Source organism: Pleurodeles waltl, chromosome 5, assembly GCF_031143425.1.
Source record: "Pleurodeles waltl isolate 20211129_DDA chromosome 5, aPleWal1.hap1.20221129, whole genome shotgun sequence".
In the NCBI taxonomy this organism is placed as follows: Eukaryota; Metazoa; Chordata; class Amphibia; order Caudata; family Salamandridae; genus Pleurodeles; species Pleurodeles waltl.
This window is the reverse complement of record NC_090444.1, coordinates 1,719,441,813-1,719,460,191: the sequence shown is the minus strand read 5'-3', so window position 1 is coordinate 1,719,460,191 and position 18,379 is coordinate 1,719,441,813. Positions and strand designations below refer to the sequence as shown.

Sequence of the window (18,379 nt, the reverse complement as noted above, 5' to 3'; positions counted from 1 at the left end):
TTTGTTCAGTGTCAGGAACTACAGTGGCAATCAGTGACGTAACAAAACTGGAGGGTGCCCCTTTGCAAAGAACATGGAGGAGCCCCCTCTCCAGACTCACTCAGGGCAGGTGCTGTGCTGGAGGGGCCCCCTGGAGGGCGGCTGCGGGGCCTTTGTTATGCCGCTGGTGGCAACGTGTGCTTTAAGAGTTCAAAAACTTTTTGGGGGGGTTTTGCCAATGTTTGTTACAATGTTGAGGGCCTGGTAGCTCCCACAAGAATAAAGTGTTACAAAAGCCATGTCAAAACAAGACACGCATTGATGAAACTAAAAGACTTATAAAAATATGTCAGATCAGTTGGCTTTGTCAGTGTTTGTTTATTTTCATGCTTCCCATAATCGTGTTGAAAATGGTTACACTGATTTTCCATTAGAAATATTTTTGGGAAATACTAGCATGCATCAACACATTTTACTAAATGACACTTCATTTGCATATAATCAGAGAGCATTCTGGGAGCATTATACTTAGCCTCTTAGCCTAAACTTTTCAAACATGTGTGTACACGTTTTATTTTTTTTTGTACTGGAACCAACGTCAGTAGTGAAGTGTGACCTTAAAACATTTATTTACAGCACTCACCCTAATAATGAAGGCTTTCAAATAATGAACCATATATACAAGTTCGAACAGCATTATCTTTTGGAAACACATTACCTCAACTGCAGAGAATTCCACTCTCTGTAAACAAGCAACCAAAGGGTTTGTGCTGCAGGGGGTTGGGCCTACTTGTCCCAAGGACAAAGTAAACATAAAAACTTGTTGCCCTTGACCCCAAACAAGATGTCCCGGGCGTCGGGCTATAGGAATTCCACATCCCTGAGGTAAAGGGGCTACTTAAGTGGGTGGCACAACCAGTGCTGCAGGCCCACTAGTAGAATTTAATCTACAGGCCCTAGGCACATCTAGTGCACATTACTAGGGACTTATAAGTAAATTAAATAGTCCAATCAGGTATGATCCAAGGTTACCATGTTTAAAAGGGAGAGAGCATATGCACTTTAGCACTGGTTAGCAGTGGTAAAGTGCGCAGAGTCTAAGAGCCAGCAAAAACAGAGTCCAAAAAGTGGAGGGAGGCAGGCAAAAAGTTAGACCTGACATGCTTTAGGGTGGTCACCCCCTAACATGTTCCCCCCCCCCCCCGCCTCCCCCCCTCCCCCCAGCTGAAAGTGGGGAGAGCTACCCGACCTCCTGGGAGCTCTCATCGCTAATGTGGAAGTGTCTGGAGAGACCATCTGCGTTGGCGTGGTCAGCCCCTGGGCGATGCTCCACTGTAAAATCCATTCCCTGTAGGGAGATGGACCACCTCAAGAGTTTTGGATTCTCACCCCTCATCTGCATGAGCCACCTGAGGGGCCTGTGGTCTGTCTGAACCTGGAAGTGAGTCCCAAACAGGTAGGGTCTTAGCTTCTTCAGTGCCTAGACCACAGCAAATCCTTCTCTCTCAAAAGCACTCCACCTTTGTTCCCGTGGTAATAGTCTTCTGCTAATAAAGACTACTGGTTGGTCTGAGCCCTCCTCATTTAGCTGTGCTAGAACAGCCCCTGTGCCATGCTCTGAAGCATCTGTCTGCACAATAAATTCCTGGGAGTAGTCAGGGGCCTTGAGCACGGGGTCCGTGCACATGGCTTCCTTCAGAGAATCAAAGGCTTTCTGACCAGTCTCTGTCCACTTCACCAACCTAGGTTGTTTCTTGGAAGTGAGTTCTGTCAAGGGGGGGATACAATGGTACCATAACCCTTGACGAATCTGCGGTAGTATCCAGTGAGGCCCAAAAAGGCTCTCACCTCGGTCTGTGTTCTAGGTGGTTGCCAGGCCTTGATAGTCTCAATCTTGGCCTGGAGTGGCTGCTCCTTGCCACCACCTACTAGGTGTCCCAAGTACACCACGGAACCCTGCCCAATCTGGCACTTACTAGCCTTGATAGTCAGGCCTGCTTGTTGCAGAGCCTGAAGCACCTCCTTGAGGTGGAGCAGGTGTTCCTCCCAGCTGGAACTGTAGACAGCTATGTCGTCCAGGTAAGCTGCACAGAAGGCATCTTTACCAGCTAGGACCCCGTTAACCAACTGCTGGAAGGTAGCGGGGGCATTTTTCAGCCCAAATGGCATCACCCGGAATTGGTAATGGCCATCAGGGGTGGAAAATGCTGATCTTTCTTTAGCCCCCTCAGTCAGGCCGATCTGCCAGTACCTTGAAGTAAGATCGAACGTACTCAGGAACTTGGCAGCGCCTAGCCTGTCAACGAGCTCATCAGCTCGGGGGTTGGGGTGAGCATCAGTCCGGGTGACGGAGTTGAGACCCCGGTAGTCCACACAGAACCGAAGTTCTGGCTTCGCACCTGGGGCAATAGCCTTAGGAGCCAATACCACGGGGCTGGCCAAGGGACTAATGGATTTCTCAATAACCCCTAAAGTCAACATCTTGGAGACCTTCTCCTTGATGCTGGCCTTCACCTTATCCGACAACCTGCTAATTTTGTTCTTCACAGGGGGACTGTCACCTGTGTCAGTGTCATGAACACAGAGGTGGGTTAGTCCATGAGTAAGGGAGAACAGGGGGGAGAACTGCTCGAACAGCTCATAGCAGTATCCTCTCTGGGTTAGAGTCAGAGAGAATGACACCCCCCACTGACCCCATCCCCTTCTTTGACAGCGAGGAGGTCGGGGAGAGGTTCACTCTCCTCTTCCATGCCCTCATCTGTGACCAGGAGCACACTGACCTCAGACCTCTCAAAGTGAGGTTTGAGCCGGTTGTGATGGAGGACCCTTAGGCGGTGCCTAGGGGTCTTGAGGTCCACTAGGTAAGTGGCCTCCCCTTTACGCTCCTTGATCTCAAAGGGGCCAGTCCAGCGGTCCTGGAGAGCCCTGGGCTCTACTGGCTCCATCACCCAAACTTTGTCTCCTGGTGAGAACTCAACTAGAGTGGCCATCTGGTCATACCACTCCATCACCTCTTAACTGGCCTCGAGGTTACTCTGGGCCTGCTCCAGAAGCGTTGGGTTTGGTTGCGGAGGGTCAACATGTAGCTGACCACATCCTGGGGAGGTGACTTGGGGGCTTTCTCCCAGCCCTCCGTAACAATGCTTAGGGGTCCCCTGACAGGGTGACCATAGAGAAGCTCAAAGGGACTGAACCCCACCCCTTTCTGGGGCACCTCTCTGTAAGCTAACAGGCAGGGTAAGAGGACGTCCCACTTACGCCTTTTTTGCCTCAGTCAGACCACCAATCATGCCTTTCAGGGTCTGGTTGAATCTCTCAACAAGCCCATTGGATTGAGGCTGATAAGGGGTGGTAAACCGATAGGTCACCCCACACTCATCCCACATGGCCTTCAAGTATGTAGGCATGAAGTTTGTGCCCCTGTCGGACACGACCTCCTTAGGGAATCCCACACGGGTAAATATTCCCAACAGGGCTCTGGTCAGCACCGGTGCAGTCACTGTTCTCAGGGGGATTGCCTCTGGATAGCGGGTGGCATGGTCCACCAAAACCAGGATAAACCTGTTGCCCAAGGCAGTTTTGGGGTCCAAGGGACCAACAATGTCGATGCACACCCTTTCAAAGGGGGTGCCAACGACTGGGAAGTGGGATCAGGGGGAGCCTTAAGCTGTTTCCCTGTCTCCCCACTAGCCTGGCAGGTGGGGCAAGCTCTGCGGAAGTTATCTGAGGCTGTGTCCTCATTCTGGGCCAATAGAAGTGGGTGTCAAGCCTGTTTAAAGATCTTTTCTTGGCCCAGGTGTCCTGCCAGGGGGATATCGTGAGCCAGGCCCAGTAGGAAGTTCCGGTAACACTGGGGGACCACCAGCACATGGGGTCCCCAGGACCTGGAACCTTACGCTCACTGTAAAGGAGATCATTCTCCCAGTAAATATGGTGAGTGCCAGAGGCGTCACCTGCTGCTTGGGCTGTGGCCTGTTGATTCAGACCCCCAAGGGTGGGGCATTCCTTCTGCGCCTTGCAGAATGCTACTCTGGTTGGCCCCCCCTCTACTTGCCAACCAGCAAGTTCAGGTAGGTTACCCAGGTCAGCGATGTCCTCCCCAGTTGGCTCAGGGGCCTCGTCCACCACCGTGGGAACATTTGAGGCAGGTTTCCCGCGCCTCTTGCCCTTCCTCTTTGCAGCTGTCTGGGCCATCTTTCCAGGCTCCAGACGCCCTTGACTCCCTTCCCGGGCAGCCATGGACCGTGTGGTCATGCAGACCCACTCAGGTAACCCTAACATCTCCAGATGAGATCTGAGCTCTACTTCTTTCCAAGCAGCATGCTCAAGATCATTGCCTAACAGACAATCTACAGGCATGGCAGGACTCTCAGCTACTTTCAGAGTACCAGAGACCCCCCCCAACTCAAAGGGAACCAGAGCCACCGGTAGGTGACTCTCACGATTGTCAGCGACTATGACCTGGTGAAATGTATTAGGGACTACCTGCTCTGTTGACACCAGCTGACTCTTGATAGTCATACTGGCTCCTGTGTCACGCAGAGCCTCCACCTTTTGCCCATCAATGGTGACCCACTGCCTGTACTTGGAAGTATTTCGGGTCGGGGCATGTGGGCTTTGGGCACCATTTCTCTTTCTCCCAGGGACACTAGGGAAATCTCTACCTGCTCCCCAAAGCTATCTGGGTCCACCACCCCGGAGCTCTACACTAGTCAACCCAGGTGTCTGTCCGGTAGTGGACGGTGCCCTCTTTGAGCACTGGGGGTCGCCTTTATAGTGACCATACTGGTAACACTCAATGCATTTGGGGTTGGATTTCCCTGATTTATCATATGTCCCTGGCTTTTTCCCAAATCTGGAAAAGGAATGGTTGCCACCCCCTCCCTGGGAATTCTTTTGGGGACCTTTTGAGAGTTCCTTATCTGTAGGTTTATCTCCCTCCTCTTTCTTCTGTTGGGAACCCTGAGCACCTTTTTGGGTTTTCCAACCCCCCCCTCCAGTACCTTTTTGGACACTCTGGTGCTAACCCAGAGGTCCGCCTCCTAAGCAAGCTTCCTGGGATCAGTCCGCTTACTATCTACCAAGTGCTGGCGCAACTCTGTAAAAGTAATATTGAGCATATGCTCTCTCAGAATCAAGTCATATAACCCTTTATAATTATCTACTTTGTTGCCCCGCACCCATCCATTCAGTGCCTTACTGGAAAAGTCAAAGAAATCTACCCATGTTTGTGTGGCTTGTTTGGTGCTGTCCCTGAACCTCTGACAGTATCCCTCCGGGGTCAGCCCAGACTTGGCAAGTAAAGTGGCTTTCTAGAGTGGGTATGTGTTTTGATCAGGTTGATCCAATGTGAGAAGTGTGTCCCTCCCCAATGGCGGCACATAACCCCACATAGCTACCCCCCATTGCCCTTCAGGAACCTCATGAGCCCTTAGTGCAACTTCATAAGCAGCTAACCATTTATCTATGTCATCTACCACCACAAAACTGGGCACCACATTTTTGGGTATTCGAACATTCTTTTCTCCAGCAGGTCCTGTCTGTATGCTGCCACCATTATTGCTGGATCCAGACTGTCTCTCCTTGATCTCCAGCTCCTTGAGACTCAGTTCATGAGCCAACAATAGTTTCTTTTCAGCAAAAGCTCTTTCAGCTTCTCCTTGTTTGGCTTCTCTCTCTGCGCTCTTTTCTTCCTGTTGGGCCTCAATTTTCAGTTTTGCCATTTGCAATTGGAACTCCCTTTCTTCTCTCCTTTCCTCTGCGGTCAGGCTTTGCACAGAGACACTGCTCCCTGGTCTGGAAGGGGGCACAATTGCAGTGGTAACATCATCCACTGATAGCAACAAATCCTCTGAGGGGCCATTTTCTGGCTCCTCTTCCTCATCATCCTCCTCTAAATAGGCTTCTTCCCAGGCCCTCAGCGCCACTTGAAAGTCCTCCTTTTTGGAGGCCCCTTGGGTGGGTACTCTCATCACCCTGCAGAACCCTCTTAACTGTTTGACCGTATATGTATCCAACAGGGCTAGGTCAAAGTCTCCTACTTGAGACCCAGTCAGAGACATGTTGAGTGAGGATTTAGTTTTTGAAAATTGTCAGGAAAACTAATTTGCAAAAAGAGATAAAAATCAAGTTGACCTTCAACTGTGGGTAGGTAGTGAAATACTTAGCTACTGTATGTCACTGCACAAATACAAGTCCTATCCTCACCGCTGATCACCAATGTTAGAAATTGGGTTTTTGGTTGGCAGTCAGGTTACCCTCTGTCCAAGCAAGAACCCTCACTCTAGTCAGGGTAAGTCACACACAATCCAAAATTATCCTGTGCCCACCCTCTGGTAGCTTGGCACGAGCAGTCAGGCTTAACTTAGAAGGCAATGTGTAAAGTATTTGTGCAATAAATCATACAATAACATCATATAGCGCCACAAAAATACACCACACAGTGTTTAGGAAAATATATAATATTTATCTGGATAATTGCAGGTCAAAACAAATAAAGATACAATGTGAAATTGTAGAGATATCACTGAAAAGTGAGATAAAGTGTCTTAAGTCTTTAAAAAGCAAACAAAGTCTCTTTCAAGCACAAAGTACCTGGTTTAAAATGGAAAATCTCCGCAAAGGGCCGCAGAAGAAGAGATACGTGGAAAAATGGTGTGTGCGTCGATTTCGCCCCTGCACACACGGACTTGTGTCATTATTTTTCACGCGGGGAAGTCTTGCGTCGTTTTCCGGCGCGCGGACAGTCTTTCTGTGGGTAGCGGGACTACCAGATGTCCCGGGATCTGTGCGTGGATTCTTCGGCTTGTTTTCCGGCTGCGCGTCGTTCCGCGAGGCTGTGTCTCGAAGTTTCGATCTCACGTCAGGTGTTGCGTCGATTTCCCCTCTGGAAGTCGGGCGGCGTTGTCCTTGCGAGGCCGTGCGTCAAAGTTCCGGTCGCCCTGAAGGCGTCGCATCGATCAGCGTCTGTGTGCGGCGTTTTTCTCGCCGCGGAGCAAGCTGCGTGTCAATTTTCGGCGCACGAGGAGTCCAAATGAAAAAGAGCAGTCTTTTTGGTCCTGAGACTTCAGGGTACAGGAGGCAAGCTCTATCCAAGCCCTTGGAGAGCACATTTACAGCCAGACAAGAGTTCAGCAAGGCAGCAGTCCTTTGTAGAAAGCAGACCAGTGAGTCCTTTGAGCAGCCAGGCAGTTCTTCTTGGCAGGATGTAGTTTCTGGTTAAGGTTTGTTCTCCAGCAAGTGTCTGATGAGGTAGGGCAGAGGCCCTGCTTTATACCCAAAAGTGCCTTTGAAGTGGGGGAGACTTCAAAGAGTGGCTAAGAAGTGCACCAGGTCCCCTTTCATTTCAATCCTATCTGCCAGGGTCCCAGTAGGGGGTGTGGCAGTCCTTTGTGTGGGATCAGGCCCTCCACCCTCCCAGCCCAGGAAGACCCGTTCAAAATGCAGATGTATGCAAGTGAGGCTGAGTACCCTGTGTTTGGGTTGTGTCTGAGTGAATGCACAAGGAGCTGTCAACCAAACCCAGCCAGACGTGGATTGTAAGGCACAGAAAGATTTAAGTGCAAAGAAATGTTCACTTTCTAAAAGTGGCATTTCTAGAATAGTAATATTAAATCCAACTTCACCAGTCAGCAGGATTTGGTATTACCATTCTGGCCATACTAAATATGACCTTCCTACTCCTTTCAGATCAGCAGTTACCACTTCAATACTGTATAAGGGCAGTCCCAATGTTAGCCTATGAAGGGAGTAGGCCTCACAGTAGTGCAAAAACGAATTTAGGAGTTTTACACTACCAGGACATATAAAAAACACGGGTACATGTCCTGCCTTTCACCCACACAGCACCCTGCTCCAGGGGTTACCTAGGGCACATATTAGAGGTGACTTATATGTGGAGAAAGGGGGGGGTTTAAGCTTGGCAAGTACTTTTAAATGCCAAGTCGAGGTGACAGTGAAACTGCACACACAGGCCTTGCAATGGCAGACCTGAGACAAGGTAAAGGGGCTAGTTAAGTGGGTGGCACAACCAGTGCTGCAGGCCCACTAGTAGCATTTAATCTACAGGCCCTAGGCACATATAGTGCACATTACTAGGGACTTATAAGTAAATTAAATAGTCCAATCAGGTATGATCCAAGGTTACCATGTTTAAAAGGGAGAGAGCATAGGCACTTTAGCACTGGTTAGCAGTGGTAAAGTGCGCAGAGTCTAAGAGCCAGCAAAAACAGAGTCCAAAAAGTGGAGAGGGGCAGGCAAAAAGTTAGGGGTGACCACCCTAAAGCATGTCAGGTCTAACAGAGGATTTCTAAAGGCAGGGGGCCACCTCAGCTCAGGGCACCCTAGGGGCTGTCCTGACTGGTAGGTGACTCCTTGTTTTCCTCATTATCTCCTCTGGACTTGCCACCAAAGGTGGGGGCTGTGTCCAGGGGGCTGGCATCTCTACTAGCTGGAGTGTCCTGGGGCATTGTAACACAAAGCCTGAGCCTTTGAGGCTCACTGCTAGGTGTTACAGTTCCTGCAGGGGGGAGGTGTTGAGCACCTCCACCCAGTGCAGGCTTTGTTTCTGGCCTCAGAGCACAAAGGCTCTCACCCCTGGGGGTCAAAAACTCGTCTATGGCAGGCTGGCACAGACCAGTCAGTCCTGCACTGAAGGATTGGGTAAAATACAGGGGGCATCTTCTGAGATGCCCTCTGTGTGCATTTTGTAATAAATCCAACGTTGGCATCAGTGTGGGTTTATTATTCTGAGAAGTTTGAATACTGGGAAGTTTGGTATCAGTGTCGCCGTTATGAAACTGTGGAATTCGTTTTTGACAAACTCCCAGACCATATACTTAATATGGCCACACTATACTTACAAAGTCTAAGAATGGACACTGTAGGGGCATATTGCTCATGCAGCTATGCCCTCACTTGTGGTATAGTGCACCCTGCCTCAGAGCTGTAAGGACTGCTAGAGGGGTGCATGGCATCCTGAGGGGGATGCTGTGTTGACTTTGCCTTTTTCTCTCCACCAACACACACAAGCTGTGAGGCAGTGTGCATGTGCTGAGTGAGGACTCCCCAGGGTGGCATAAGACATGCTGCAGCCCTTAGAGACCTTCCCTGGTATCAGGGCCTTTGGTACCAGGGGTACCATTAACAAGGGACTTATCTGTGTGCCAGGGCTGTGCCAATTTTGGCAACAATGGTACATTTTTAGTGAAAGAACACTGGTCCTGGGGCCTGGTTAGCAGGGTCCCAGCACACTTCTCAGTCAAGTCAGCATCAATATCAGGCAAAAGGTGGGGGGTAACTGCAACAGGGAACCATTTTCCTACAGTGTAGTCTTCACTGGTCTCTAGTTTGTCCTTACTCTGTTTTTTGTTTGCTTTTTATGCAGTCTTCATCTAGCCCATAACGGTTTCTATATCTGCCCCTCACTTAAATGTTTGTGGGTCTGTGCACCTTCTCTTCCATGCATGCATATTTCCATGTTTACCATACCTTTTTTGTTGATAATGGTTTGCTGCCCCATTCCTAACGATTTTTTTTTTAGCTATGATAAAACGAGTGCAGAGGTCCGGATTTCACTCCTGGGCATATGTACCTTGTTGGGAATTTCTAATGATAAGAATTGAGAAGTGTTTGGTATTTCACTTTCCAAGATCGTGTTAATCCAGCTCAGTACGTTTTCATCTTTCTATGTTCGAAAATAGTGCATAGGAACTCTTCTGTGCCTCATCAGAGGCATGTGGATATTTGGAAGTCACTGTTGTGCTTGTGCCTTAGTCATACACAGGAAGTTCAGATCAAGGTTTATGTATACTTTGCCTGTATGAATCAAAGGGCCTTGGGTGCTAAAGAGTCATTTACAAGGCATCCAAATAAACAGCATCTGCACTCCACTCTCATGTGGCCATTGGCCTCGGAGTAGACACAGGTAATTCTCTAGTCTTTCTGTTGATATCCAGATAAAGGTTCCTTCTCTAAACATATGTTGCGGATTAAATCCTGCTGAGCTGTACTGCCTTTCTTAGTAGCTTCTTAATTGACAAGCAGCCCACCCAGATAATAGTGCCCTTTCACCATTACCAAGCCCTGTGGCATCCTACACTGCCAAGCGCCCTTTCATGTGGTTGCTTGTTGGTCCTAAGGTTAACAGTCACTGCTTGAACACATGCTCATTGGTGACTTCTGGGTTCATGCACACCTCAGCTCCTGAAGACCTGGAGGAAAAAGTCTATCAACTGCAAAGTTCTGACAGTTTCAAATGGTGAATCTTGCATACCTTGAACTTTATTATTGCCAAAGTTTTATATATTTCCGTTCATTTTTTTGCTGTAGTGGAGAGCAAACAGTTCTGTGGAACATGTTAAGGGCAATGCTACGTTGGATCATCCCAAATAACTTTGGCTTCCTTAACCAGTCTGCATGAAATTTGAAGCTGAGAACCAGAGCTCCAATCGTCTAACAATTAATGAAAGCAAAAAGTGAATTTCATGAGTAACCTGTGAGTTAACCTTAACTACAGAGTAGCTGTATACACACACATCACTTGCATGGCAGTAAACAGTTTTCAGTAAACTTGGCCAGCTTGTAGCTAATAAATTTACGCAGCAGATCCTTTGCTGTCCAGAGCGAAAATGTATGTTTTGAACACGTGTTCGGGACAGAATTACCGGATTCCTGAGAAAAACCTCCAAATTTGCAGTTCTTAATCTGTGCATCTAGAGAGACTGAGCACAAGTAGCAGCACTACCTGATCACCGCATCTCTCAGCGGCGCTGCGTTCTATTTCGAATATTCACTGGTGGTGCTTTTTGAAAAATCAAGCTAAACTGTCGTAGAGAAAGCAGCGCTTACTAGCAGAGTAAGGGGAAGTTGAAACGCTGCAGTGGTAATATATTTTTGAAGCCAACCTTTTAAGTTATTTCTTGGTTATGTGTGCGTCTGTTTTCAGTGGAAACAAACTATTTTGGGGAGAAGTCATTGCTATTTTCTTCCTAAGGGCACGCCGATTTCCCCTCTTTAATTTTTACTGGATGCGTATTATGTCCCAGTGGCACCGTCTCGCCATCTAGAAAACAAAGCCGTGTTGTATCTACAACATGACGATGTGGAAAGGTGGGAGTTGGGGTGGGCTCTCCCGTAACACAGACTTTTTGTTTCGAGAAGCACACTCGGTCTCCAGAGGCAAGTCAGTGGGCTCCAGCATTGTAGTTTTGATTTTTCTGTATGGTGGTGCAGGATTTTCAGAGTTCTTTGTTATCTAATTTTAGCATTTTTAAAATGTAAACATCCTGTTGGCTACCCCCTGGCATCTTGTACTCTCGCGCTTTTAAATTAAATTTTGCCATGGTAATGCACGTGAAATCCGATTACGAAAGCGAGACTTGGCGTTGCATGATTTGTGAAAATAGAAAGAAAAAGTGAGTTTGTCAGTAATTGATAATTGGAAATGAAAACACACATTTTTGCTGAATTTTTCAATCTTTACTTTGACACATAAGTTATTGTAAGACTTCAGCAGATGATCATGTTGACTCAGCCAACGGCTGATGCTGCATATTTGCCCGAAGGGCTTGTGGCGAACTGAATTGTATTTTCATGTTATTGGGGCAAAAGTACTTACTGCTTTTCAGACACCCAGTCCATTTTTTCGTTCCAAAAAGCTTTCTATACGACACCAAATGGTTTATACTATGCTTACGTTTGAGGTATTTGTGACGTGCATCTTAGTTGCCAGCCCGTTCACTTTAGTTGTTCCAGACAAGAGAATGAATATTGAAGAGTTACTTTAATATTTATAGAACGTGAACCAGTGTTTTAACTTCTTGTTGAATGGTCTTCTCCCTCTTGCCAAACATGTCAGTCTGTAGCAGATCATTTCTCGAGTAAACTATATAGTCAGTTAACCTTTTCCTGTGGATTGTTTGCTCTGAAATTAATATAGTTTCTGTGTTTAGTTGTATTTATTTCTTTTAAACCGACTTTAAATTTTGTTTGCTTGTGTTACAGAAATGTCATCCTGTAGTTTGAATGAAGGGACGCTGGCTGTTCAGGACGAATCTTTTCTACAGACCGGGACAAGTAATTCAACTGATAGCTATGAAGGTACAGAATGAAAACCGCTTGCTGATAACCTGTATTTGAATGTCGCAGATAATAGTTTCAATGTGTACTTACACTACACAATCAGAATGAGTGAAATGGAGACCAAATCCATGCTCGAAACACGTCTCCGATTTATTACACCATTACATTGCACTACGCAATCTTTTATCAAGAAATATCCAGACTTCTGAATGTCTCTGTATCCATGTCATTTAAGAGTAAACACTTTAAACGAAGAGCAGAAGTCATTCCGTGTTGAAATTGTATTTATCCGCTTCCCATTTTTAGGTTGCAGCCTACCAGACTGCACAGCTGTCTGATTTGCTAAAGACATCTTAAGATCTTTCAGAAAGTTTATCTACGAGTACATTCCACCCTTTGGCTTTTTGTGGTTTGTAACTCACATTTTCGAGCTTCCTGTTTGCTGGCTTTGTTTTCTTTAGTTTCAGCAGGGTCAGTTTGTCCTCTGCCTAAAACTGTTTTCTGTGTCCTTTCACGAACTCCCTTTCTGTAAACAAGCCTTAAAATCTTGTTATTTTGTCACATTTGCTGTGCATTCAAAGACAGAGTTCATATTTCAAGCTGTTTCTTCCAGGGAGCTTAGTGCAGTTTAACTTTGCTTTTCGCTGACTTAAAAGTGAGAGCGTTTACAAGAGAGAGAGAAGTGCAGATTACTCTAACAAGGCCCGCTTCTCCTCCTCTTAAGCTCCATTTACGAGGATAAAACTTAACCCTTGAATAGCACATCATATATCATGCGGATGACAGATTTTTTTTTCTCTCGTTGGACCTGCCAGTGCATTGAGATTGTCAAAAGAGCTACACCCGCAGATGATGGAAACGCCAAAGTGAAACCACGATGATCAGACAGAACATACAAAATAACAGTGTGCTATATTTAGGAAAGTCAAAGAAATGTGCAACCAGCCACTTTGAAGACGCTAAAACGGACACAATGCCTTTCTGATGAGAAGGGCGTCCTTTACCCAAGGTTTGACAATTGATAATCTCAAAAGCGGTGCCAGGAAAACAGGCCATATCCCATAAACATTTTTCAGTGCAGGTGTATTTGCACCGCTTTTTGTTTCCACAGTAAGGAATAGAGGCGACAGGTTAAGCCGGTGTGCTCATGAACTTGGAGTCCTTGGAATAACTTGCGGAATGATGCAAAATGTAAGATAAGTGCCACGCCCAGTCACTGTATCGGACCGTGTCTCGATTGTTTGCCTCTTCGTGATGTTGGGAGAGACGAAACGAAAGGCACATGACCTGGCTTCACCTCTGCGCATTCACTAGGGCTCTATGTACTACACTCCTTAGTTGCTTTAACAGCACTGTGTGTCTCTTTGAGAGTAACCCTATTTTATTTCAGAGACACGTGTGGCGTGTGCTTTCCTTGATGCACAATTTGGTTCTATGCATTTTTACCCATGTTATTGTTTTCACCAAAAGTGCCTATGGTTGGATGGGATACGGCAGTGTGTGGTACTGGAAGTCCTGAAGAAAGGTCGCTGTTGAAGGTTTGCAGAGGAAATAGTAGTGTATTGTTGAAGCAATTTTAATCTCGTAGGAATTCAGTGGCCCGTGAAAGGAAGTTTACAAAAGGGCACAGCATCTTACCAGTTCATGTAAATTGCCACCTCACAGAAAAGAGAGATTTCACATTGAATGGTGGGAACACCCACAGCAAAAGCGAACACACGTTTTTGCACTTCCCATTACTTTATAGAAACTGTGAAAGGCACCTTTTTGTTTTTTTCTTTTGAACAAACATCTCCCAAGCAGGATCTCTAGTTTTAGAAATGAGGAGGATACATTTCTTCGTTATATTAAATGTTTTATGAAGAACGTTTGCCTTTCTCACTCTTGTGACCCAAAATGAAACTACGCCTTCAACTTTAAACTGCTGAATCCCTCACTTTAAATGGCTGCTTCATGCTGTCTGCACCAGTATTGTAGAACGTTGGTTCCCAACGGACTGGTCCATGCCATATATAAACCATGCCCACAGACTGTCAACGTTTGCCTTTGAAAATTAATGTTATTTAAATTTATCATTTTTATATCGTGAAATGCACCCATGAATTCCCACCTCATGGCCCAGTGCTGGGTAACTCTGCTCCTTACCTGCTCTTAGGTCATATTGCATGTGCAGAATGATGACTAGTGAACTATAGTAGTAGGCACGAGTGGAAATTTGAGGTCAAAGACCATGACATTCACAAACAAGCATTGGCAAAGCCAGTAGGTCCCACCTTTGAGACTTTCTGTGGTGACACTGCATTTTTATTCCTGTTGTAAATGGTCATTGCCAACTTTGGTAATGATTTTTAGCCATGCCGTACAGCAGCCTGGCTAAACATAACAATAAACAAACATTTGCAATGCAATAGGTCTCACATTTACTTGAGTTGGAGCTCTTGGCATTGTAAATGCATAAATGCACTTTTTTGCCATATAAATAGATCAACCATGCTACATATGTTGGTCCTTTCTGCCACATAATTCCAGTGGCCCTGCATATAACTAAAGGGCTAGTAGGCCTACTGGAATACTTTTTCAAACAAGGCCTTTAAAACACAGGCTGTGGGCTACTCCCAGTTGCAAAACAAAGTTCCAGCCATTAGAGCTTAAAAATACACTGGATGGTGGAATGGGTTATTATTTTGGGGGTCCCCCCTAACCTAGTGTGGGGACCAGAAATGACCTAGACAGAGCATGTTGTGGTGAACGGTTTGAAGGTGGTCCCATTGTCTTAGAACAACCAAAGGCTGATATATGAGCAACAAATGTTTTGTAAAGGAAATGCCCTACAAAGCATTATGGGGCGAGTTTCCAAGTGCTGCAAATATTGTAGTATGTTTACTGTAAATCTAGAAACGGTCCATAGAGGACACCACAATAAAAATAGCATTTCCAAGAAACATGGTCATGTAGCCATAAAGTTAGCCCCTAGAGGGCATAACCACATGAAAACAATTTGGCATAAAGTAATGCAGTTTCCTTGGGTGTTGGGAATCTTTGTCGGATCCGGTTACGGTTAGGGGGGGGGGGCCTCCAGATTCAGGTTGCAGGTGTTGTCGTCTTGGTCACGAGGGGTCAACCCAGGGTGGACTCTAGGTCAGAATCACCTGGAAACCTTCTCTGAATTAGTGGGCCACCTGGACTCGGGCGTCGGGTGCAGAATGGGCAGGGCTCGCGGATCTGGGCATTTTCTGGAGTCCTTTTGGATATTTCTTCTGGAGAGGGCAGTTGTCCTCGGGAATCCTTGGTCCTCTGGGAGTTTGTAGACGTCGCTTGTCCTACAGGATGCATCGCCTTCTTGGACCAGGGGTCTTTGAAGCTGCAGACAGGCCAATAGGGCTGGGGGCCAAGTCAGTTGTCATCTGGAGTCTTCTCTTCTGGGGTTGGCTTAGCAGTCATCGTTCTTGCTTTTTCTTGAGGTCACCGGTAATCTGGTGAGTAAGGTTTAGGGGAGCCCCTAAATACAAGATTACTCCAGTATTGGAACTTTCATAATTCACATTCTTGAATCATTTCTCGTTGTTGAGATGGGAGTTCCCTGGTACCTTTATAATAGCAGTGCAGTGATAACTATAGTGCATGAAGGCCTATGGCCTCCCACTTTAGTAGTCTATCCCTGTAACCTTAAAACAAACAAAAAAAAAAGGGACAAAACCTAGGTTTCAGCCAATTGGGCTGCCCTTCCCTCTAGAACAGTCCCTCAGATTTTCTAACGGATGTTGTGCTAGGGAGTCTCCACTGAGCTCTCCTCAGTCACACCATTCAAGAATTATTTCTGGTATATTTTTTCCTCAGAATATTAATTTTATCAGTTAAAATCTCCTAAACCTTTTCCTGGTTTAGAGAAAATCTGATTTTTGCTTCAATCACCATGTCTGTCAAAGTGGAAAAGAGTCTCTTCAGAGACTGCAAGACCTGTGGCAAGAAGAGGCTCCATTTTGAACATCCTCACAAGGACTGCATACATTGCCTCTATCTATTCTAGACCATTCTGTGAAGGATTGTAAGGTATGCAGAAAATTCTCAAACAAAACTCTTAAGGACATGGAGGGCAGGCTGTTCTTTTGGCTCCAGAAGTTAAAATCAAGATAAAATCTTGTTTCTGGTTCTGACAGCAAGGAGTCGTCTACATCCTAAACAAAAAAAAAAAAGGGACAGATCGCCTCACGCTTTCCGAATAAAGCCCAGGAAAGCCTTACAAAAGATTACTCAAGAGTCTTATAATGCTCACGGCCCTTCTAGTTCTCCTCACAGGAGTTCTACATCCTCCCACAAAGAGGGAAAAGAGCGTTCTGCCTCATCAGAACGTCATAAAAAGGCTTCTCCTACACCACCTCCTACGAGTCTGCATTCCTTCATGGAGCCTTCTGGAAAAACACTTACATAGTTGACAACGTCCACGTCATCGACAAGAAAAGTGTCTACAGCAACATCGACTACCTCTACAACTACGACAAGCATGGCATGCAGGTTCCTCAAATGTGCACATGATGATGACACCATCATTGACAACTGCATCTTTACCATCAATGACAGGACTAGGGGGATAGGGGGACGATGTCCACAGTTTATTGGAGCGGGCCACAAAAAGATTTGCATTACCCATGCCAGTAAAGCAGATGGACTGCTTTCTTTGTGACTTTAAGGAGCCCTACCAAAAACGTGTAAGGTAAATGCCCATAGTTGACTATAAATAGGATGAGGGACTGAAGGCTATGAAAAATCCTGTCACTGTGGTCCTACCCTGCTTAGATAAGAAATATAAGGCATCAGATGATGCCCCAGCCTGTCTAACCGGACGTCCCAAACCCGACTTATTTATTACTCAGGCGGCCCAGCAAAGATCTAGGAATCCTTGGGTGCCAATTTCTGCACCACCTGACAATGATGGAAGAAGACTTGATAATATAGGAAAGCGCTTCTCCTCAATGTCTTCTCTTACAGTGAGGGTGTCAAATTAATTAGCAGTGATAGGCAGGTATGACAGGCAGCTATGAGCTGACAACGCTCCTTACTTAGACTAGCTCCCAGAGGACAATGGCAGAGGCAAACAAAATACTGCAGGAGGGGGAAAGAACTTCGGCTGAAGTCATTGTCTGTGCAATGGATATCGCTATCACTGCTTTTCAACAGTTGGCAGGAGCTGCCGTTCTAAGAAGGAAGGGGTAGCTTCATGCAAGTTCATTTAAACCTGAAGTGCAGAATAAAATTCTTGACTTGCCTTTTGAGGGCAAAGCCCCTTTTGGGAAACATATTGATGATGCCCTGCAGACTATAAAGACCGATACGGACACTTCCTAGTCTTTTGGGACCCTACAGTTTAGAAAACAACCTTTTTGGAGTGCCAGAGGAGGGGGTGTCCATCCTACACAGGGGGATTCCAGCAATATAAATATCCAGCTTTCGCCTCTGCTTACCAATCCTTCCATACTCAATACTGACAGACAGCCTCCCCAAGCAGCCTATACTAGGAACACGCAAAACTACAGAGCTGGAGGGCAAGCAAAGGATTCAGGCCATAGTCCATTACTTAATACTAACTCCAGCTACCTATCTTTCCTCAAATTCAAAAATAGGATGAAAGATATCTCAACATTTACGCAATTGGCAAAAAATTACTTCTGATGGATACACCTACCTGTGGATTCCTCACCTAAAGAATTCTCCCCTCACGCCAGCTTCGACGGAAATTTCTTCTAGCTCTGCACGTCAACGATGACGTCACAATTGCCCGACTCCACGCGACGCCGTATGACGTCATCTAGGCAATAAGAAGCCCTCATCGACGTGTAGACGTCAGTTCCCTTTTTTCCGTGCCTTCGAATAACGTTTTTTCTTCGAGGCTAACAGGGAGCTACAGTTGCGCATCTGTAGTTACAATGTCACAGCCAAGAAAATCTGGTCTTAAACCTTGTAACCAGTGCTGAGGTCGAATGTCGGTCACTGACCCCCATGAAAATTGTATCTGGCGCCTTAGTTTCGACCATGAGGTCGATTCATGCGGTTCCTGCCAGCGCATGAACCCTAAGGCGCTTAAGGAAAGGGAGGCTAAATTGTTCCTGGCCCGTTCCAAGAAGAGAAAGGAAAGGCGACTTCGGAGAGAGTCCTCTTTGAAATCTTTGAGGACTCCTAGTCGTCATGGATACTGAAGGTAATTAACTTATTCTTCTGATGGATACACCTACATGTGGATTCCTCACCTAAAGAATAGTCCCAAAGCAGTTCTACCTCCGGAGGTGGGTGCCCGAATGGTCAAACCAAGAAATCCTGCAGCACC

The 18,379-nt window shown here is 46.4% G+C and overlaps 1 protein-coding gene across 2 annotated transcripts in view; it reads left to right on the top strand.

The window, feature by feature from the left end:
* TDRD6 (tudor domain containing 6) overlaps window positions 1-18,379 on the top strand; it is a 1,091,010-nt gene that overhangs the window by 338,453 nt on the left and 734,178 nt on the right. For both annotated transcript variants that reach the window (XM_069236084.1, XM_069236083.1), the window contains one exon: window positions 11,983-12,078. In XM_069236084.1, the coding sequence (XP_069092185.1) occupies window positions 11,983-12,078 (96 nt within the window). The remainder of the gene's footprint in view (window positions 1-11,982; window positions 12,079-18,379) is intronic.